We start from the raw sequence: 22,975 nt of genomic DNA, 5'->3' as shown, positions 1-22,975 counted from the left end.
TTGTCTATGAACAAAACTTGCATTAACTGGGAGTCAGGATGTCATCCTTCCCATTTTCAGGTGGAAAAATAGAGCAAAACTGAATTACTCAACTCACTTCTACGGTTTGACCAGAGACCAAACCCATCACTTCCTTGCTTTCTACATGATCACTCATTACCTTGTTAGGACATGCAATGGCTCCAATAAAACCAACTACAAGACAAAAAAGTACCTGATGCACATGTTAGGGCAATCATCATAGTTTAATAGCTTAGTTTCAAACTCTATTATATGAAACTCATGCAAGAACACAAAGTCCTTCCTAAATAAGGAAAAACTATACAAAATTAAAACAAATTCAAGTTTATAAGATAAGAAATGAATGGCTGAATAAATTTTAAAATGCACCATAGCACATGAAGTGGGGCAGCACAAACAAGGGCCTAGGTTTAAGGTCTACTGGATCCATTTTAACAGCTAGCATTGCAAGAATATAAGATAAAATAAAGGAATGACATTTCATCATACATCCCCTCCTTTTGGCCACAGGTTTATTATTTTGTCCCTGCTCTCTTTTTCCTATTTCCCTCAAAGTAGTTAACTCACTTCCCTTAAAGAAGTTAATTCATTCCCCTCAAAGACAAGATGTTAACTAAAAAACAGAAACATGGAATGAGAAAGAGAACAGCACAAGTTTACATTCCCTAGAGTTAAATGTGGTGGGGGAGAAAGAGTTAATTCAACCCAATGGACAATAAGGAAGAGCTAAAAGCTATAGGAATTATGACAAGGGAAAACGTGCAACTCCAGTAATGGATAAACCCAAAACACAGACCAGTATTTCTCAAATTCTCACCTTCCTTCTTATAGCTGATGTGTTCATTCAGGCAGTAATATGGTGTGATACACATGCTTATTAGTCCCATATATTCCCAAGCTGCAGAAATATGTTCCTCTAATATACAAACAAAAAAAAGTCTTTTGTGGTTTTTAGCAAAAACCTGAAAAAGATACCAAATACCAAAGTAGCATCCGGTAGATCTATCTGGTTTGCACACCTGCAACAATAAACTCCTCAAAGATTTAAATAGTTGGGAAATAGCTTACTATTCTGAAATCTTATTTGGAATCAACATAGAATTACAAGCAATTTTTTTTTTTTTTTTTTTTTTTTGAGATGGAGTTTCACTCTTGTCACCCAGGCTGGAGTGCAATGGCATGCTCTCCATTCACTGCAACCTCCACCTCCCGGGTTCAAGCGATTCTCCTGCCTCATTTTGTGTGTATGTATTTTTAGTAGAGATAAGGTTTCACCATGTTGTCCTGGCTAGTCTCAAACTCCTGATCTCAGGTGATTTGCCCGCCTCGGCCTCCCAAAGTGCTGGGATTACAGGCGTGAGCCACCATGCCTGGCCAGAAGCAAATTTTTGTCAAAAGCAAAACTCATCTGATTAGAAAAGAAAATATTGCTGGGTACAGTGCCTCACGTCTGTAACCCCAGCACTTTGGGAGGCCGAAGCCAGTGGATCACTTGAGGTCAGGAGTTTGAAACCAGCCTGGCCAATGTGGTGAAACCCCGTCTCTACTAAAAACACAAAAATTAGGGCCAGGCGCGGTGGCTCACGCCTGTAATCACAGCTCTCTGGGAGGCCGAGGTGGGTGGATCACCTGAAGTCAGGAGTTCGAGACCAGACTGGCCAAGACGGTGAAACCCCATCTCTACTAAAAATACCAAATTAGCCGGCATGGTGGCGGGCGCCTGTTGTCCCAGCTACTCGGGAGGCTGAGGCAGGAGAATCGCTTGAACCCAGGAGGCGGAGATTGCAGTGAGCTAAGATTGTTTCCGGAATTGGTTCCTTCCGGTGGGTTCTTGGTCTGGCTGACTTCAAAAATGAAGCCGCGGACCCTCGCGGTGACTGTTATAGTTCTTAAAAATGGTGTGTCTGGAGTTTGTTCCTTCAGATGTTCAGATGTGTCCGGAGTTTCTTCCTTCCAGTGGGTTCGCGGTCTCGCTTGACTTCAGGGTGAAGCCACAGACCTTTGCAGTGAGTATTACAGCTCTTAAAATGGCGTGTCTGGAGTTGTTTGTTCCTCCCGATAAGTTTATGGTCTCGCTGGCTTCAGGAGTGAAGCTGCAGACCTTCAAGGTGAGTGTTACAGCTCATTAAGGTAGTGCAGACCCAAAGAGTGAGCAGCAGCAAGATTTACTGGGGAAGAGCCTAAGAATCAAGCTTCCACAGAATGGAAGAGGACCCCAGCGGGTTGCCACTGCTGGCTCGGGTAGCCAGCTTTTATTCCCTTATTTTGCCATGCCCAGGTCCTGCTGATTGGTCCATTTTACAGAGCACTGGTTGGTCCATTTTACAGAGCGCTGATTGGTCCGTTTTTACAGAGTGCTTATTGGTGCATTTACAAACCTTTAGCTAGACACAGAGCGCTGACTGGTGCGTTTTTACAGAGTGCAGATTGGTGCGCTTACAAACCTTTAGCTAGACACAGAGTCCTGATTGGTCCGTTTTTACAGAGTGTCGATTGGTGCATTTACAAACCTTTAGCTAGACACAGAGTGCCGACTGGTGCGTTTACAAACCTTTAGCTAGACACAGAGCGCTGTTTGGTGTGTTTACAATCCTTTAGCTAGACAGAAAAATTCTCCAAGTCCCCACCCGACCCAGAAGCCCAGCTGGCTTCACCTCTAAAGATCACGCCATTGCACTCCAGCCTGGGCAGTAAGAGCAAACCTCCGTCTCAAAAAAAAAAAAAAAAAAGGCAAAAATTAGCCGGGTGTGGCAGCAGTCGCCTGTAATCACAGCTACTCAGGAGGCTAAGGCAGAAGAATCACTTGAACCCAGGAGGCGGAGGCTGCAGTGGGACATGATCACGCCACTGCGCTCCAACCTGGGCAACAGAGCAAGAGACCCTGTCTCAAAAAAAAAAGGAAAAAAAATTTATTTAAAAATTATATTGTTCTTGATTTTTTCATCAGGAAATACACCATTAGTACTTTAAAGCAATTACTCGCATTGTTGGGGTTTTATTATTAAAGATTAAGTTTCCTTTCTATGAATATTATTAAGGGCCTATAGTCTTTTCTTATAATTGTAAGATGGTACAACTTATGCTGCTCAATAAGACTGTCTCTAAACAAAGTTTAAGCCCAAAGCTTTACCATGGAGTAAGAACCAAATGGAAATATATAAATGAATAGCAACATTTGACATTTCAAGCACTATCAAGGGTCACTGCAGCCTCCAACGCTAAGCTCAAGCAATCCACCCACCTCAGCCTCCCAAGTAGCTGGGACACCATCACACACCTCTATATCCAGCTAATTTCTGTAATTTTTGTAGAGACGGGGTCTCTCTCATCTTTTTGCCAAGGCTAGTCTCAAACTTCTGGGCTCAAGCAATCCTCCCACCTCAGCCTCCCAAAGTGCTGAGATTAGAGGTGGAAGCCACTACATACACCAAGAAATAGTGTTTTAACTAACTTGGACAAAAACTGTTACTTTTGGAAAGGCAGAAAGAGGACCTGATTAGTGGCCAAAGAGGACATGATTAACATATTTTTGTCAGAAGAGCCTGTATGCAAATAACATCAAATAGTATTAAACCAATCTCAATTAATCAGAGAGCTTTAAATCTACTTCTAAAAACATGTTTTTAAACCTCATTAATAACTCTGAAGTGCTGGGCACAGTGGCTCACACCTGCAATCTCAACACTTTGGGAGGCCCAGGAAGGAGGATGTCTTTGAGGTCAGGAGTTGGAGATCAGCCTGAGCAACTCCATCTCTATTTCAAAAATAAATAAATAGTCCTAGAAATTCGATCTTTAATCACTCATTTCAAAGGAAGGAAAAAAAACCTGGAATATAATGCCTTGTCATTACATGCACATAATATGTCTGTACCACAAACTAACCTGCTAACATTAAATTTTTTTATGTTTTTTGAGACGGAGTCTCGCTCTGTCATCCAGGCTAGAGCACAGTGCCACAATCTCAGCTAACTGCAACCTCCGCTTCCCGAGTTCATGCGATTCTCCTGTCTCAACCTCCCGAGTAGCTGGGACTACAGATGCATGCCACTACATCCAGCTAATTTTTGTATTTTTAGTAGAGACAAGGTTTCACCATGTTGGCCAGGCTGGTCTCAAACTCCTGATCTCACATGATCCACCTGCCTCAGCCTCCCCAGGTGCTTGCTTTTGGTTTTGGCCGGAGGCTCCACTTCCCAATCTGCAGGCTGTAATCCTCTATAGGAAATAAAGCTCTCCTTTTTCTTCTTCCACGGATCTCATGGTCTTTTGTTAATGGTATAGACTGTATTATTTACACATGAATAAAATTCATAATTATGCATGTTAATACATTATAAACAAATGCGTGAATGATTAAAAAACTAGAAATAATATAAATTTCATGTCAATAAATTTAAACTTTTCTCTCAAAAACAGTGTGATGTGTGTGTGTATAGGCATTATATCAAGCCAAGCAATTTAAATTTGTCACCCTAGCCTGCTCTTCTAGATTCAGAATAAAAGGTTTTGAGGGAGATTAGCCAGGCATGGTGGCACACATCTGTAATCCCAGCAGTAGTACTAAGGAGGCTGAGGCAGGAGGAGTGCCTGAGACCAGGAGGCAGAGGCTGCAGTGAACTGAGATCACGCCACTGCACTCCAGCCTGGATGACAGAGTGAGACCTTGTCTCAAAAATAAATAAATAAAAGGTTTTGAGGGAGACAAGGAATCACTATTTAAGCACTATCTGCTGGCAGAAGACTTGTGGTACTACATATTGAAAGAAGCTGGCATCCCTTGTTGGCTTCCCCTATTCAACTTTGTTTCGTAGGTTCCTAACAACCTATCTCCTTGCCTTTATTCAAAGTCTTCAACAGATAAGTGGGTAAGGCCACATAACAGCAAGAAAAACAAAAAAACAGTCCCATATTATATGCAGTTCAACTCCCTTATTTCAAAATTTACAACAAAGATTCTTCATAGAAATCAAAATGGTAACAGAACTAGACTTGGTCCATGAGTTACTTACCACTGACCTCACAGAATGGAAAGATGCTCAATAACTATTTTTGAATGACCAGCAAGGAAAAAAATAAAATAAAATAAATGGTGTGAGTCGTAAGTTTATTTTACTCAATGAAAATTTATTGAACACTAAGAAATGAGGACATAACAGGCAAAAAAAAAAAAATGAACATAATTCCTCTCTTCACAGAATTTTAGTTTAGCAGAGTCAGAGGTAAACTTGAGTTGACTCATCTGATTGTTATAATAGGAATATCTCCCTTGCTTATACCTCCCAGGAAGCTGTAGATCAGTTCAGACATTTGATGAGCTTCCACTATCAAGTAAGTCCTGCACTAAATAACTGTAAATAAACTGCTTAACCCTAAAGCACCAACCATATGTGGAATATTAGTGTCAACTGTTGGCCATATCTACATTAAATATTCTGGACAAATAAAAAGTATTTGCCAACTTTCATTTTCCAGAGCATAAATCTATCAACTCTTCAAATTTGCAAAACTAATTTTTTTTTTTTTTTGAGATGGAGTCTCACTCTGTTGCCCAGGCTGGAGTGCAGTGGTGCAATGTAGGCTCACTGTAACCTCTGCCTCCCGGGTTCAAGCAACTCTCGTGCCTCAGCCTCCCGAGGCACTACTGGTGCACACCAACAAGCCGGGATAAATTTTTTTGTTTTTAGTAGAGATGGGGTTTTACCACGTTGGCCAAGCCGGTCTCAAACTCCTGAGCTCAAGCAGTCTGCCTGCCTCATCCTCCCAAAGTGCTAGGATTATAGGAGTGAGCCACTGTGCCTGGCCCAAAACTAATTTATTTCACTGCCCTCCAACATTTTCTAATGCTTACTAGAAAAGATCTAATTCGCTCATTTAGCAAATGTTTACGGAGTGCCTATTTTGTGCCAGGCACTGTTCCAGGTACCAGAAATGAGTAAGAGACAAAAATCTCTGCCCTCATATACCAGGGAGGGAAAACACACAAATAAGAAACACTGTATGTTAAGAGAAAATATGTAGGCGTATAAAAAGCATGGAAAGATAAGTATAAGCAAAGGGAGAGTGAGCAAGGGGCAGGAGTATGTTATAATTTTACACAGAGTAGCCAGGAAGGGGTCATCAAGAACATGATGTATCAGCAAAAGCTTGAAGGAAGTAAAAGAACCAATCATGCAACTATCTTGGAGTACTCCTGGCAGACAGCATAACAAGTACAAAGTAAAAAGGCCCTGAAGCAGAAGTATGCCTGGTATGTTCAAGAAAAGGAAGCCAAAGTGGCTGAAGTTGAGTGAACAAAGAAGGGTACAGGAGTGTAATAGGAGATGATGTCAAGGCTAGATGCTGATTGTTTGTGGCTTGCAGGCAATATTGTTTTGGTTCAGTTTGCTTTGGGGTTTTTTTCCAGCTTTGCTGAGGTACAACTGACAAAAACTGTATATATTTAAAGGGTACAACATGATGACATGATACACACATAAACTGTAAAATGGTTATCACAACCCAGATAATCATTTCTTGATTATCTTCGGTGGGGGCGGGGAGTGGGCAACACTTAAAATCTACTCTCGGCCAGGCAAATGGTAGCTCACACCTGTAATCCCAGCACTTTGGGAGGCCAAGGTGGGTGGATGGGTAGAGCCCAGGAGTTCAAGACCAGCCTGGGCAACAGGGCTAAACCCCGTCACTACAAAAATTAGCCATGTGTGGTGGTACACACACGTAGTCCCAGCTACTCGGAAGGCTGAGGTGGGAGCATCACTTGAGCCTGGGGAGGTGAGGCTGCAGTGAGCCGTGATCATGCCACTGTACTCCAGCCTGTGTAACAGAACAAGACGCTGTCTCAAAAAAAAAAAAAAAAAAATCTACTGAGTAAATTTCAAGTATACAATATTATTAACTATAGTTACTACACAGTACATTAGACCCCCAAAACACATTCATCCTATAACTACAAGTTTGTGCCCTGTGACTAACATCTCCCCATTTCTCCCCACCTCCCAACAGCCCCTGGCAAACACCATTCTATTATCTGCTTCATTCTATGGGTTCAACTTTTTAGATTCCTCATATAAGTGAAATCATACAGTATTTGTCTTTCTGTGCCTGGCTTATTTCACTTACCATAATGTTCTCCAGGTTCATCCATGTTGTCAAAAATAGCAGGGTTTCCTTCTTTTTATGGCTGAATAATATTCTATTATATATGCAGTTGGCCCTTTAACTGTGTGGGTCCAATATACAGATTATTTTCAAACAAATACAGTATTCATCCACATATACAGATGGACAGATGACTTTTCATATACACGCGTTCCACAAGGGTGACTGCAGGATTTGAGTATATGCAGATTTGGGTATACTTAGGGGTCCTAGAACCAATGCCCCATGTAGACTCAGGGAGAACTGTGCATACAGTACACATTTTCTTCATCCATTCATCCACTGACACTTAGGTTGTTTCCATATCTTAGCTACCATGAATAATGCTGAAATGAACATGGGCATGCAGATGTCTCTTTGAGATAATGATTTCATTCCCTAGGAATATATATCCAGAAGTGGGATTGTATGTTTGTCCTATTTTTAATTTTAGGGAGAACTGGATTTTCTTTTTTTCTTTTTTTTATTTTTTGAAATGGAGTCTTGCTCTGTTGCCCAGGCTGGAGTGCAGTGGCGCGATCTCGGCTCACTGCAACCTCTGCCTCCAGGGTTCAAGCAATTCTCCTGCTTCAGCCTCTGGAGTAGCTGGGACTACAGACACCCACCAACCATGCCCAGCTAATTTTTTTATTTTTAGGAGAGACAGGGTCTCACCATATTAGGCCAGGCTGGTCTTCAACTCCTGACCTCAGGTAATCTGCCTGCCTCGGCCTCCCAAAGTGCTGGGATTACAGGCATGAGCCACCGCGCCCGGCCGGAACCAGTTTTTCATAATGGCTGTTCCAATTTACATTCTCACTGCATACAAGGATTCTCTTTTCTCCACCTGCTTGCCAACACTTATCTCTCTTTTGATAGCCACTCTAACAGGTGTGAGGTGATAGCTCCTTTTTGTTTTGACTTGCATTTCCCTAATGATTAGTGACATTCAGCACATTTTCACATACCTGTTGGACATGTGTGTCTTCTTTGAAAAAATGTCTACTTAAGTCTTTTGAAAATCTGGTTATTTGGTTTTTTGCTATTAAGTTGTATGAATCCTTTATATATTTATACACATACATACACACACACACACACACACACACACAGAGATATAAACCCCTTATCATATAGATGTATGGTTTGCACATTTTCTCCCATTCCATAAATTGCCTTTTCATTTTGTGTCCTTTGCTGTGCAGAAGCCTTTTAGTTTGATGTAGTCACTCTCATCTTTTCTTGCTTTTGTTGCCTGTGCTTTCGGTGTCATATTCATAAAAACCATTGTCAAGACCAGTATCAAGGAGCTTTTTCCCCTATGTTTTCTTCTATGTGTGTATCAGTCCATTCTTATAATCGTATGAAGGAATACCTGAGGCTGGGTAATTTATAAAGAAAAGAGGTTTAATTGGCTCTTGGTTCTGCAGGCTTTACACAAAGCACAGTGCTGGCACGTACTTCTGGTGAGGTGTAATCATGGCAGAAGTGGAGCCAGCATGTCACACGGTGGGGGGGCTCCCAGACTAATTTTAAACAACCAGTTCTCACGTGAACCAAGCAAGAACTCACTTATCACTAAGGGGATGGTGCTACACCATTCATGAGGCATCTGCCCCCATAATCCAATTATCTCCCACCAAGACCCACCTCCAACACTGGGAATCACATTTCAACAAGAGATTTGAAGGGAATAAACATCTGACCCATATCAAAGAGTTTTATAATTTCAGATCTTACATTTAAGTCTTTAATCCATTTCTAGCTAATTTGTATGTGTGATATAATGATCAAATTTCATTCTTTTGCATGTGGATAGTTTTCCCAATAACATTTACTGAATTATCCTTTCCCCATTGTGTACCTGGTACCTTTATCAAAGCTTAGTTGACTGCACAGATGTGGGTACATTTCCGGGCTCTATTCTGTTCCATTAGTCTACATGTCTTTTATGCCAGTAACACACTGTTTTGATTCCTATAGCTTTTTTTGAGACAGAGTCTCGCTCTGTTGCCCAGGACGGAGTGCAGTGGCATGATCTCAGCTCACTGCAACCTCCACTTCCTGGGTTCAAGCGATTCTCCCAACTCAGCCTCCTGAGTAGCTGGGACTATAGGCGTGTGCCACCATGCCTAGCTAATTTTTGTATTTTTAGTAGAGATGAGGTTTCTCCATGCTGGCCAGGCTGGTCTTGAACTCCTGACCTCAGGTGATCTGGCTGCCTCGGCTTCCCAAAGTGCTGGGATAACAGGCATGAACCACCATGCCAGGCCTATAGCTTTGTAATATAGTTTGAAATCAGGAAGTATGATACCTCCAACTTTGTTCTTATTCAAAACTGCTTTGGCTATTCAAAGTATTTTGTGGTTTCCTATGAATTTTGGGGTTTTTCTATTTTTGTGAAAAATACCATTGGAATATTGATAGAGATTGCATTAAATCTGTAGATGGCTTTGTGTAGTATGGACATTTTAACAATATCAAATCTTCCAATTCATGAGCATGGGATATCTTTCCATTTATTTGCATCTTCTTCAATTACTTTCATAAATGTCTTATAGTTTTTAGTGTACAGATCTTTCACCTCCTTGGTTAAATTTATTCCTAAGTAGTCTATTCTTTCTGCTGCTATTATAAATGGAAATGTTTTCTTAATTTCTTTTTCAGATCGTTTGTAGTTAATATGTAGAAACACAACAGATTTTTGTATGTTGATCTTGTCTCCTACAACTTTACTAAATTTGTTAATTAATTCTAACAGTCTTTTGGTGGAGTCTTTAGGGTTTGTGTACATAAGGGATCATGTCATTTGCAAACAGAGACAATTTAGCTTCTTCCAATTTTGATGCCTTTTATTTATTTTTCTTTCCTAACTGGCTGGCTAGGACTTCTAGTACTTTGCAGTACTTGATTAAATAGAACTAGTGACATTGGGCACCACTGTCTTATTCCTGATCTTAGAGGAAAAGGTTTCAACTTTTCATGGTTGAGTATGATGTTAGTTGTGGGCTTGTCATATACGGCCTTTGAGACATCACTAACAACAGAATAGCTAAAATTTTAAAACCTGACAAAACCAAATGCTGACAAAGATGAAGAACAACTGGATCTTTGCTGGTGGGAATGCAAAACGGTACCATCGTTTTTGGAAAAAAGAGTTTGGCAATTTGTATAAAACTAAACATATATTTACCATATGGTAATAATCCCACTATTAGATATTTATTGTCAAGGAAAAGAGAAGGCAATGTGATAGACCTGCTCAAGTGCTTGTTAGGTTCAGAAAGCCTACCATTTACATGGAGAGCAGAAGGAATAGTAGTAAAAGATACAGCCCTTGTGCAGAGCAATACCAAAACAAAAGGAGCCAGGTGACTACAACGTAGATATGACACTCTGTTGCGGAGGAGCCAATGCCATGCTGCAACTAAAGTCTTAAGGCCTGCAGCTACTACCTAAAAGAGTACAACAGAGGGCCTCATCTCATCGGAACCAGGAGGTGATGAGGCACTGTTATCATGTACAGCCTCCTTGGCAGATGAAGAGATTGAGAAAGGGCTTCATATAGGTCCTTGCAAACTTCCCATAATCTCATATTCCAAGAGGATCACAAAGTGCTCAGCCAAGATTCAGATCAGATGCAGTTCAAGCGCTGGCCTATGCAGCCTATGTGGATACATCCACTGTCACCAGGGTACAATAGTGGATCTGTTCCCTTAAATTTACCCAAAAGAGTGAAGACTTAGGTTGCACCAACACCTGTATACAAATGTTTATAGCCGTATTCACCACTGCCTAAAACTAGAAACAATCCAGAAATCCATCAGTTGGTGAATGGATGAACAAATTACAATTCTTTCATACTCTAGAATATTACTCGGTAATAAGAAGGAACGAAGTGCTGAAAAAATACAATAACACTGATGATTTTCAAATGTATTAGGACTTCTAGTACCAAGAAGTCAAACGCAAAAGGCTATATACTATATAATGCCCTTTATATGGCATTCTGGAAAAGGCAAAAACTAGAGGGACAGAAAATATATCAGTGTTTACCAAAGGCTAGTAGTGGAGGGACAGGACTGACTACAGAGGGTACAAGGAAAATTTTACATTGTGGTGGTTACATGACTATGTAAGTTTATTGTAATTCATAAACCTTTACACCTAAAAAGGGTGACTTGTAACATATATGTATTAACCTCAATAAACCTGACTTTAAAAATCAAATGAGAAAAAATTCATGTTGTGAATGATTCAAAACAAAGCCGTTACATCATCCAAATTTTCTACGAAGTATATTACTTAAGAAGAAAAAAGCAAAACTATGTTCCTTGCATCAACTATGCAAATATGAAAAGTACTGCAAAACTTTACAGAACATAAATGTCACCAAAAAATCAAACAGGAAAAAACTTGCAAGGTAAATTTACAGGTAATTATATTCTACTTATAAAATGATTCAAGGCCAGGCATGGCAGCTGACAGCTGTAATCCCAGTACTTTAGGAAGCCGAGGCAGGAGAATTTCTTGAGCCCAGGTGTTACAAGACCAGCCTGAGCAACATAGTGAGATCCCATTTCTAACAACAACAACAAAAAAAATTAGCTGGGCACGGTGGCACAAGCCTGTAGTCCCAGCTACTTCGGGAGCTGAAGTGTGAAGACTGTTTGAGCTTGGGAGTGCAAGCTGCAGTGACCCATAATCGTGCTACTACACTCCAGCCTGAGTGACAGAGTGAGACCCTGTCTCAAAAAAAAATAAAAATAAAATAAAATAAAGTAATAAAATAAAAATAATTCAGTGCATAGGCTCTTGCATATTCAAGTCTGTATTTCTTACGTTCAGCAACTATTTAATGAGTGGCTACTATATGTAGAACATCCTACGGCTAATGGGAAAATATAGAAATGTTTAAGAAATGACTCCATCTTCTAGGAGCTTCATATCTGGAAGGAAACACAAAGTAAATGAAAAATCCAAAATAGAATGTGTTGCCCTACACGCTACTTCATGAATCCAATCTATTAACCAATCCCATAAAAATTCAACCATAAGCTATCAAAAGTCTACAACTAGTCCAGGCACGGTGGCTTACGCTGTAATCCCAGCAGTTTGGGAGGCCAAGGAGGGCGGATCACCTAAGGTCAGGAGTTCGAGACCAGCCTGGCCAATATGGTGAAACCCCGTCTCTACTAAAAATACAAAAATTAGCCAGGCGTGGTGGCATGCACCTGTAATCCCAGCTACTTGGGAAGCTGAGACAGGAGAATTGCTTGAACCCAGGAGGTAGAGGTTGCAGTAAGCCGAGATTGCACCACTGTACTCCAGCCTGGGCGACAGAGACTCTGTCTCAAAAAAAAAAAAAAATTCTACAACTAGCCTAATGTAACTTTCAGAATATTCACAAGGTAGAGTCAAATGGTGTCTAGATTGGCTTTGTCTTCTCTATTGTTTTTTTCCCAGAATCTCTGGACAGTGAGTAGGGTGCTGCAAAATGGATTTGGGGTGGGTGTAAGCAAATCACAGCATATTCATCCACCAAATATATTTCATCCACCAAAAGATTACCTCACACACACTGAAACTGCATACTATTAAATTCCCTGCATTTTAAAAGAAAAAGTAACGCCAAAAGCACCTCATGCTCAAAAATATCTCTACTACATATTTTACACATAAGTAAATCAATTTGGTTTATATATTATTCTCTGGGTGAGAAAAGATGACTCTAAATAAAGCAAACCTATCATACATTCTCACATTACCCATACCAAGGTAAGAAGAAAGAGTAAATGAGGCTGGGCACGATGGCTCAAACCTGTAATCCCAGCACTGTGGAAGGCCAAGGCGGGTGGATCACTTGAGGTCAGGAATTCGAGACCAGCCTGGCCAACATGGAGAAACCCTGTCTCTACTAAAAATATAAAAATTAGCTGGGTATGCTGACACACGCCTGTAGTCCCAGCTACTCAGGAGGCTGAGGCAGGAGAATTGATTGAACCCAGGAGCCGGAGGTTGTAGTGAGCCGAGATCACGCCACTGCACTCTAACCTGGGCGAAGGAGTGAGACTCTGTCTCAAAAAAAAAAAAAAAAAAAGAAAAAGTAAATGAACAGTTTATTAATTAATTATTTTGGTAAAGAGCAATTTTGAACCAAGAAGCTCTTCAAGGAAGGGCGAAATGAGGTGAGACTGGATTTCTTGGATCAATAACGGAAATTATGTGGTCACTTCTTGGACAAGAAGGTATAGGAAGCGTACAAATGACAAAATGTTTAAAAGAGCAAGGGGCTCAAATATAAATTAGCCTGTTTTTGCAATCTTGTCAAAGGTCTTGAGGATGACTGATTTGTCACTGAAAATCTATTCACCAAATGTCTCTGCTGAGAGTTAGGGACTAATTTCTTGAGGAATGGTAAGCCTTGATCAATTTCAAATGAGTTGAGTCATCTTAATCTATGGGGAATTCAGTCTCCCAAATTCTACTCATTCTCCTTACTCTCAACCGACCTCTTTCTCCTTCATTCTAGGTATTTTAAGATTCTCCCATTTGCAAGAACATACAGAACTCGACCTATAAATATAACCAACCTCCTCCCAATATACTATATGACATCCATTTGAAAAGAAAGTCAAGCCCAGCATCCTTAAAAGTTTCTTTTAAAGGTATAGAATATAGAACACAAACCCATTTCTACAAAAATATTGATATATAGTTGTGCATACAAAAAAGATTTAAAAGTATGAGTACCAGATATATATTCAAGATGATTGGGCAATTTTCCATTTCTTTCATAATACCTACTTGTATTCTCTAATAATTTTTCAACAATGAGCATGTATTCTAATGATTTTTATTAAATAAAAATTTTAAATCTTTATATCATTTTAGTAATTACTTTTTATGAAACTGATAATATCCCCTTGTAAACCTCTCATGAAGTTTTTAGTGAACTCTGGGAATATCCACATTGATTAAGAGAAGAAAGGAAAGCTACTAATATGTCTCCTGTTGTTCAAAAAAATTTCAGGTAAAAATTTAAGGTAAGTTCTTAATTTCTTCTGAGTAAATCCATATTATGGGATGATTCTACTCTTAATCCAAACAATAAGATTTTACTATGCATCTGTGTGAACTGTCACTCACAAAAATCAGTAACTTTTATCTAACAAAAAGAAAAATGTACATATCAACAAGTTGGCTTTTCAGATTTCAGGAAAGTAACAAATAGGCAGTTATTTCATCTACCAAAACATTAAGGCAACTATATTGTAATAAAAATTCTTCTATTTATAAAAACGTAGATTCCAAGTTAACCAAAACATTTTTAATTCCTGGACACCTTCAAACATATTAGGCATTATATGTGTAATTTTTGTTTTTTTGAGACAGAGTCTTGCTCTGTCGCCCAGGCTGGAGTGCAATGGCATGATCTTGGCTCACTGCAACCTCCGCCTCCCAGGTTCAAGTGATTCTCCCACCTCAACCTCCCAAATAGCTGGGACTACAGGCACACGCCACCATACCCAGCTAATTTTTGTATTTTTAGTAGAGACACGGTTTCACCATGTTGGCCAGGATGGTCTCGATCTCCTGATCTCGTGATGTGCCTGCCTCAGCCTCCCAAAGTGCTGGGATTACAGGCATGGGCCACCGTGCCTGGCCTAGATGTGTATATTAATAAATGAGGAAAAGAAACACAGGTCTTACATGTATCTCAAAAGTCTCTACCAACTACTAAATCCTTTGTATAGGCAAGAAAATTGATCTGATAAATATCAGCAAATTGTAGTTATACCTGTTTATCATATTTTAGAAAAAAATATTTTGACTATCCCATTTTCTAGAGGTTAGAATAATGAAACTATCTAAATTTTTATTAAAAATGACTCTTAGGGGGCCAGGCACAGTGGCTCACGCCTGTAATCCTAGCACTTTGGGAGGCCGAGGTGGGTGGGTCATCTGGGGTCAGGAGTTTGAGACCAGCCTGGCCCACATGGCGAAACCCCATCTCTACCAAAAATACAAAAATTAGCTAGGCGTGTTGGCACGCACCTGTAATCCCAGCTACTCGGGAGGCAGAGGCAGGAGAATCACTTGAACGCGGGGAGCGAAGGTTGCAGTGAGCTGAGATCGCGCCACTGCACTCCAGCCTGGGCAACAAGAGCAAAACTCCATCTCAAAAAAAAAAAAAATTTTTTTAGGCCAGGCATGGTGACTCACACCTATAATCCTAGCATTTTGGGAGGCTGAGATGGGTCGATCACCTGAGATCAGGAGTTCATGATCAGCCTGGCCAACATGGTGAAACCCCATCTCTACTAAAAATACAAAAATTATACAGGTGTGGTGGCGTGTGCCCGTAATCCCAGCTATTCAGGAGGCTGAGGCACGAGAATCGCTTGATCCCTGGAGGCAGAGGTTGCAGTGAGCCAAAGTGGTGCCACTGCACTCCAGCCTGGGCAACAAGAGCGAAACTCCGTCTCAAAAAAACAAAACAAAACAAAACAAAACAAAAAAACATTTTTAAACATCTTTTTGGAGACAGAGTCTCACTCTGTCATCCAGGCTGGAGTGCAGTGGTGGGATCATGGCTCAGTGCAGCCTCCGCCTCCCAGGCTCAGGTGATCCTCCCATCTCACCCTCCTGAGTATGTGGGACTATCAGCATGCTACCAGGCCTGGCTAGTTTTTTTTTTTTTGTAAAGAAGGGGTTTCACCATGTTGCCCAGGCTGTTCTCGAACTCCTGGGCTTAAGCCATCCACTGGCCTTGGCCTCCTAACGTGCTGGGATTACAGGCAAGAGCCACTGCTCCTGGCCTTAATTTCTAATGTTAACTGCATGAGTAACCTAGAAAACAGCTATTTACAACCCTGCTCTATTTGTAGATTTTGTGTGTGTGTGTGTGTGTGTGTCTGTGTGTTTCAATACAGGAACTATCTGATCACTCCTAATGCTGATGGTATTTCTGAAAGGTACTTTTTTTTTTTTTTTTTTTGAGACCAAGTCTCGCTCTGTCGCCCAGGCTGGAGTGCAGTGGCACGATCTTGGCTCACCGCAACCTCCGCCTCCCGGGTTCACACCATTCTCCTGCCTCAGCCTCCCGAGTAGCTGGGACTACAGGCACCTGCCACCACGCCCAGCTAATTTTTTTTTTTTTTTGTATTTTTAGTAGAGACGGGGTTTCACCGTGTTAGCCAGGATGGTCTCTATCTCCTGACCTCGTGATCCGCCCGCCTTGGCCTCCCAAAGTGCTGGGATTACAGGCATGAGCCACTGTGCCCGGCCTCTGAAGGGTACTTTCCTAAGACACAAACAATTTAAACAGACTACAATTATTTTCAGGACAGCACAATTATTTCCCTTCCTTGGCTCAATTTTCATATAATCCACATTTAGAATGTTATTTACCTTAAATGTTTTGATGTTCCTAGGCATAAAACCACTTACTTAAGAACACAGGCCAGGCACGATGGCTCATGCCTATAATCCCAGCATTTTGGGAGGCCAAGGCAGGCAGATCACCTGAGGTCAGGAATTTGAGACCAGCCTGGCCAACATGGTGAAACCTTGTCTCTACTAAAACTACAAAAACTAACCGGGTGTGGTGGTACGTGCCTGTAATCCCAGCTACTCGGGAGGCTGAGGCAGGAGAATCACTTGAACCCAGGAGGCAGAGGTTGCAGTGAGCCGGTATCACGCCACTGCACTCCAGCCTGGGCGACAGAGTAAGACTCCGTCTCAAAAAAAAAAAAAAAAAAAAAAAACACCGAGCAAAAACACTTATTACATATGATAAACAGATTTTTTTTTTCTACTTTATAGGCAAAAATTACATTTCCACACAATAAAATGAGTGTTAGGTTAGTTAACTCGAGCTAGTGGCTAAGACATGATGCTATAATAAGGCTAAATTGGCCAGGTGCGGTGACTCACGCCTGTAATCCCAACACTTTGGGAGGCCGAGGCAGGTCGATTATCTGAGGCCAGGAGTTCCAGACCAGCCTGGCCAAAATGGGGAAATCCTGTCTCTACTAAAAATACAAAAATTAGCCAGGCATGGTGGTACGCGCCTGTAGTCCCAGCTACTCGGGAGGCTGAGGCAGAAGAATCGCTTGAACCCAGGAGGCGGAGGTTGCAGTCAGCAGAGATCGAGATGGCGCCACTACACTCCAGCCTGGGCAACAGAGCGAGACTCTGTTTCAGGAAAAAAAAAAAAAAAAAAAAAAGGCTAAATTGACCATTTGATCACTGATCCTGTGAATTACCTTTCATCTACTGCAGGGTCCAGGGAGCACCAAAACCCCTGCTGGTCAGTGTCCAGGCAGCATCAAAACCCCTGCTGGTCAGCCAAATGTACAGCTGGATCAGCACAAATCCACTATCACCATGTTCTATTTATCAACTTTCCCAATAAATCATATAAGAGCTATCATCCTGAGAGACAGTACCAATTATATACCCAAGGCATCCTAAAATAAATGATAATCAAAAAAGAGAAAGTGTAAAATATACTTCAGATGCTAAATTGAAGAAATAAACTATTTTAAAATCTAAGTTCATTTCTATTAAATTAATATTAATCAATATTTATGCTTTAAATTTAAAATGTCACCACACTAAATTTTGAGTCCCATTGCTAAAACAGAGACTGATAGTAGTAACATTTTTCTCTTTTCAACTGAAGGAAATGTATAAAATATTTAAAAAGACAACTGCTGCTCCCTTTAACCTTTCAGCTTTAATAATCCTTATCCTTTTACCTTTATATAGCAATTATAACTTAAGAGGAACTTGTACCTTCAAATTACAATAAAAAATCATCTTGCAAAAGAGAAAGAAATCTCTTACTGGTAATAATTGCAATCCACTCTTCCACCCTCAGTTTCTCTTCTGACCTGCAACTCTTTCCCCATAATATGCTGCACAAGGCAATGGAATTACCACTTCATTCCTTTAGGTTTTGCCTCTACTAGAGACTGTGAATTCCCTCAGAACAGCATTGCTTCCTCCAGTCCTCCTTGGTACCAGCAGTGCACTACAGAGTGTAAATTAACTACATGGTATTAATTTCCTCCAAGATCAGCCTCTCCTACTAGGTATGTACCATCCACCCCTCACACAGTTCTAGGCCATAAAAGACTTTCAATTTTAGCGAAAAATTGAGCAACTGAACCTTTTTTTTTTTTTGAGATGTAGTCTCACTCTTATCGCCCAGGCCTGAACCTCTGAATCTTTTCTACCCCATTTTTATGAGCAAAGTACCTTACAAGTGGACATTTGTATTTTTTTGTATTAATCTTGCCTACATTCCTTTCCTAGTAGCCATACTCAACCACCTCTTTCGAGGGAACAGGTTTATACAGTGGTTCATTCTCAAATACAAATGTCTACAAGATAATAGTATGTCTAATCAAACAAAATCTCACTTCCATGATCAACAATGTGGCCATTACAAAATTTATGAACCTATAAAATTGTAACACCTGTTTTTTAAAATTTACACTAAGACATGAAAATACTTTCCTATATAGCTAATGTTAAGAAAGGTGCCTCACGCCTATAATCCCAGCACTTTGGGAGGCCGAGGTGGGTGGATGACTTGAGGTCAGGAGTTCGAGACCAGTCTGGCCAACATGGTGAAACCCCATCTTTACTAAAAATACAAAAATTAGCCGGTTGTGGTGGCAGGCGCCTGTAGTCCCAGCTATTCGGGAAGCTGAAGCACGAGAATTGCTCAAACCCAGGAGGCCGAGGTGTCAGTGAGCCGAGATCGCGCCACTGCACTGCAACCTGGACTACAGATCGAGGTTGTGTCTCAAAAAGAAAAAAGAAGGATCCCTGGAGAGATGGAGGTGGGAGCAAGAAAAAAGGAAAAAAAAAAAGGACTGTGAAGAAACAGTTTAACATATTGCTTCCATTTCCATCTTTATCCCAAGAGAATTTAAATGGGAAAGAAAAAAAATGGAGGCAGAACCCATAATTTAAAATAACCATTAAAAAAAAAGCAAAAGATTTTGGATTTTGCAAACTGTGCATTTTAACCTGCTATCCTTTCAAGTAATTTTTAAAGAAGGATTTTTTTTAATCCACAGAATATTTTGCTTCATCCAGTAGCAGCTGGATCTCATATCATCCAGTATCCCCCGCCTCCACACACACGCCGCTACCACTATCAGCCCCTGTGCCAAACGGTCCATCATGGTAAAAAAAAAAAAAAAAAAAAAATTTAAACCAGGAGGTTCATCTTCCCAATTCTCTCTAAGAAACAGTCATAGTCCGTCCTCCTCCCACCCCCAGGAAAATTGCCTATTCTAACAGAACTAGGAGGGAGGGGGAAATCAGCTCATCATCCTTCTCCGTAGGGAGAAAAATGGCATTAACTTCCAACAAGAGACTGCTGCTCTTCTACCGTATCCCCTTTAGAACATAAGATATTAAGAAAGGGTTTCTGAAGTATTCACAGGAACAGAAAACTGAAGCCTGAAGCACTTCACTCTGCAGCAAGATAGCCCCTTAAAAATCTTCCAGAATTTGGGGGATGGAGGTAACCCGTCAATACCCGCGACACCCCTACCCTAAGGTGGGGAGCAGGATTCCGTCAAACAGAAAACGCCACTCTCCGCCCCCTCCGCCATCCGGAACGCTGACCCGCGCGAAGTGCGGGGGCGGCCGGGGGCGGCCAAGGGCGGGAGCCGCGAGGAGGCGGGACGCGACACACGCACCACGCCGAGAACTGCTTCACCGCTTTTTAAAAGGTTTTAAAAATGCAGTTTCTCCAGCCGGAGAATTTCCACCCATTCACCAGCCCCAGCCCTCACCCAGCTGCCCACCCCCAGTGGGGGCTCCGCAGGGCCGTGTCCCCGCGGCGGCCTCGGCCCCACGCCCCGAGGCGCGCGGCCCCCGACGCGGGGGTCCCCTACGCGCCCCTCACCGCCCCCTGAGGCCCGACGCGTCCCAGCGGGGGATGCTTCGCACCTGTATGTAGTTGTTCTCGCAGTAATCGGCCACCCGTTCCAGATTTGTGTAGCTGTCGAAAAGGGCCCGGCGGCCCCCCGGGATTTCCTCTTCCAGCAGCATCTGCAGCTCCGCCATCTTCACATCCTCCTCCTCCTCCTCCTCATACAGGTCGCAGAGGGAGCGGCGGCCGCAGCGCCAGGGAAACCCAGGACTGGGAGAGGAGGAGCGGCGGCGACGGCGGCGGTAACTCGGGAGGAGCGAGAAACAGCCCCAGCGCGCGACAGGGGAGGGGGCGACGGGGGCGGGGCGCGAGGCGACGGACTGCGAGGACGGTCACCGCGGCGACGGACGGCCGGGCGCGCGCACGCGCGCTCCCCTCCCTCCGCCCCCGGGAGCCCGAAAAAGATTCCCACCCTCGCCCGCGCCGCCGGCCCCTCCCCCACTTCCGGCGTCTCCTAGCGACGGCGGGGGTAGGGGCTGGGATGCGCGGGGGAGTTGGTGGCGCAGTTAACCCTTCCGCCGCCCGCCCGCCGCTGGAGCGGCTGGAGAAGCCCCCACTTCCCGGCGGCCTTTGTTAGCCCGGCGGGAACACACCACCCTGCTCGGCTGGCTTCCCGCCGGCTCCCTCCGGGACTCATCTCGGCTCTGTCCCCATGGAGGTCATCGGCTTGGGGAACTTCTCGAGGCTTTTCTCCCTCTGCTGCTGACGGGAGGCCTAAGGAGGGCACAGCCTCCACTCTTGGGACCCTCTTCTGTGAAAGATCACACCTCAACAGGGCAGGAATAAAACAAACTTCCACGCAGCTTTCAATGCCACCTGACTTCATTTTTCTCAAATTTGACCTCATCCTCTTTGTTGCAGTGAATTGCAGTTTCCTAACCCCAGCTTTCCTGCGCTCCTGCCTCTTTGCACTTCCCCGCTAACGCCGTTCTCCCCTGCCAGGTTAGCCCCCTTTCTCTTCTGGTTTGCGGTGCCGTGGGCCTCAGCTTTTTATGTTTGCCATTTCCATGATTCGCTTCCTCACTCACAACCTTTTCTGTCATTTCTCTAATACTATCAACTTCGCTGTCCTTTTTCCTATTCATGGATTCAGTATTTAAAATTTTGAAAACGATTTTGATAGTAATTGCCTTCTTCACAGGGCTGTTACATAGATAAAATCAACGTTTATTGTGAAAACACCTTGAAAAAACATTAAGTGCTACAAAAATTCAAGGCAGATAATTTTGTTCTTGCGGAGTTATAATTCTGTTTTTATTCTCCAGATACTGTGTCTTGTTTTCCTAAATCCGACTACCCTACACAATGTAATCTGGAAAAACGAAAACTCCTGACCATTGCTGAGATATGAAGCCATGACCTTTTATTTGTGCTGTGGAAAATCAAAGTTGACTCCAGGCGGTACCATCTTAGACTTGTGTAGTTAGAACAAGATCCATTGTTTCAACACTGTTCTTAATCTGGTGATCTCTTGGCCCTCCTACAGTGAATTTTTTTTCATTCAGATGATGAGGAAACTTATACTTTCAAAAAAAATCACTTTAGGCCGGGCGCGGTGGTTCACGCCTGTAATCCCAGCACTTTGGGAGGGCGAGGCGGGCGGATCACGAGGTCAGGAGATCCACACCATCCTAGCTAACACAGTGAAACCCCGTCTCTACTAAAAATACAAAAAAAAAAATTAGCTGGGCATGGTGGCGGGCGCCTGTAGTCCCAGCTACTCGGGAGGCTGAGGCAGGAGAATGGCGTCAACCTGGAAGGTGGAGCTTGCAGTAAGCGGAGATGGCGCCACTGCACTCCAGCCTGGGCGACAGAGCGAGACCCGGTCTCAGGAAAAAAAAAAAAAAAAAATCACATTAATACCATATTATTACAAATTTCTGGAGCAAACCCTAATGTTATATTGGCTTCATGATACATATATTAGCAGAATGTATGAGTTTTCACTGTGGAACCTAAATTAAAGGACATTGAAAATGTTGGTCTAGTCCAACTAGTTTTATTCTTAAGCACTTTAACCATATTCTGTAGTAGTGGTTCTCAAACTTCAGTGTGAGGAGCTTGTTAAAAATGAAAGCTGCAGGGTCACACACACTAAGATTCATTAGTTTGAGAGCATGAGTGATGGAAAAGAGTAGTTATTTAAATGACACATCAACTTGCTTCAATGAATAAGACATGAATAATCAAGTGAATAAAACAAATGTTAGATGAAGCAAACTTTTCTTTCAGACTAAACTTCAATAGATCAAAAAATAATGTTGAACTTGAAGAAGCCCATCAGGTGAGTTAAATGGTAGACAGACTCTTCCCCCATCATTACTTATTCCCACCCAGCATTGTTTCAACTACTGCTTAGCAATTAGCCCAATAAACAAATTTCCCTCTGGGATGTTTCATCATTCTAGAAATTACCTAGAAAAGATTCTAGTATTTTCTCACTAATTAGTGACAATCTCTTTGGACCTAATTTCCTTATCAAGAAATCAAAGGGTGAGGCCGGGCACAGTGGCTCTCGCCTGTAATTCCAGCACTTTGGGAGGCCGACACAGGTGGATCAGTTGAGGTCAGGAGTTCGAGACCAGCCTGGCCAACATGGCGAAACCCCGTCTGTACTAAAAATACAAAAATTAGCTGGGTGTGGAAGCGGGTGCCTGTAATCCCAGCTACTCAGAAGGCTGAGGCTGAAGAATTGCTTGAACCAGGGTGGCATAGGTTGCAGTGAGCCAAGATCGCACCACTGCACTCCAACCTGGGTGACAGACGGAGGCTCTGTCTCGAAAAAGAAAGAGAAATCAAAGGGTGAAACTCAGGTCAGGAATTCTGAAACTTGAGTGTGGATTGGAATCAC

General features: G+C 42.3%; 1 protein-coding gene across 44 annotated transcripts in view; it reads right to left on the bottom strand.

Moving 5' to 3' along the window:
- The window catches only part of ABI2 (abl interactor 2), a 101,707-nt gene extending 81,146 nt beyond the window's left edge, over window positions 1–20,561 (bottom strand). For 22 of the 44 annotated variants that reach the window (XM_054548489.2, XM_054548491.2, XM_054548492.2 and 19 more), the window contains exon 1: window positions 20,142–20,495. In XM_054548489.2, the coding sequence (XP_054404464.1) occupies window positions 20,142–20,258 (117 nt within the window). In that variant the 5' untranslated portion in view covers window positions 20,259–20,495. 44 annotated transcript variants of the gene reach the window in all.
- Between the last annotated feature and the right edge of the window lie 2,414 nt (window positions 20,562–22,975).

This window comes from Pongo abelii, chromosome 11 (assembly GCF_028885655.2).
Source record: "Pongo abelii isolate AG06213 chromosome 11, NHGRI_mPonAbe1-v2.0_pri, whole genome shotgun sequence".
Taxonomy (NCBI): domain Eukaryota; kingdom Metazoa; phylum Chordata; class Mammalia; order Primates; family Hominidae; genus Pongo; species Pongo abelii.
Note: the sequence above shows the minus strand (reverse complement) of the source record. Positions and strands in the feature narration are given on the sequence as shown.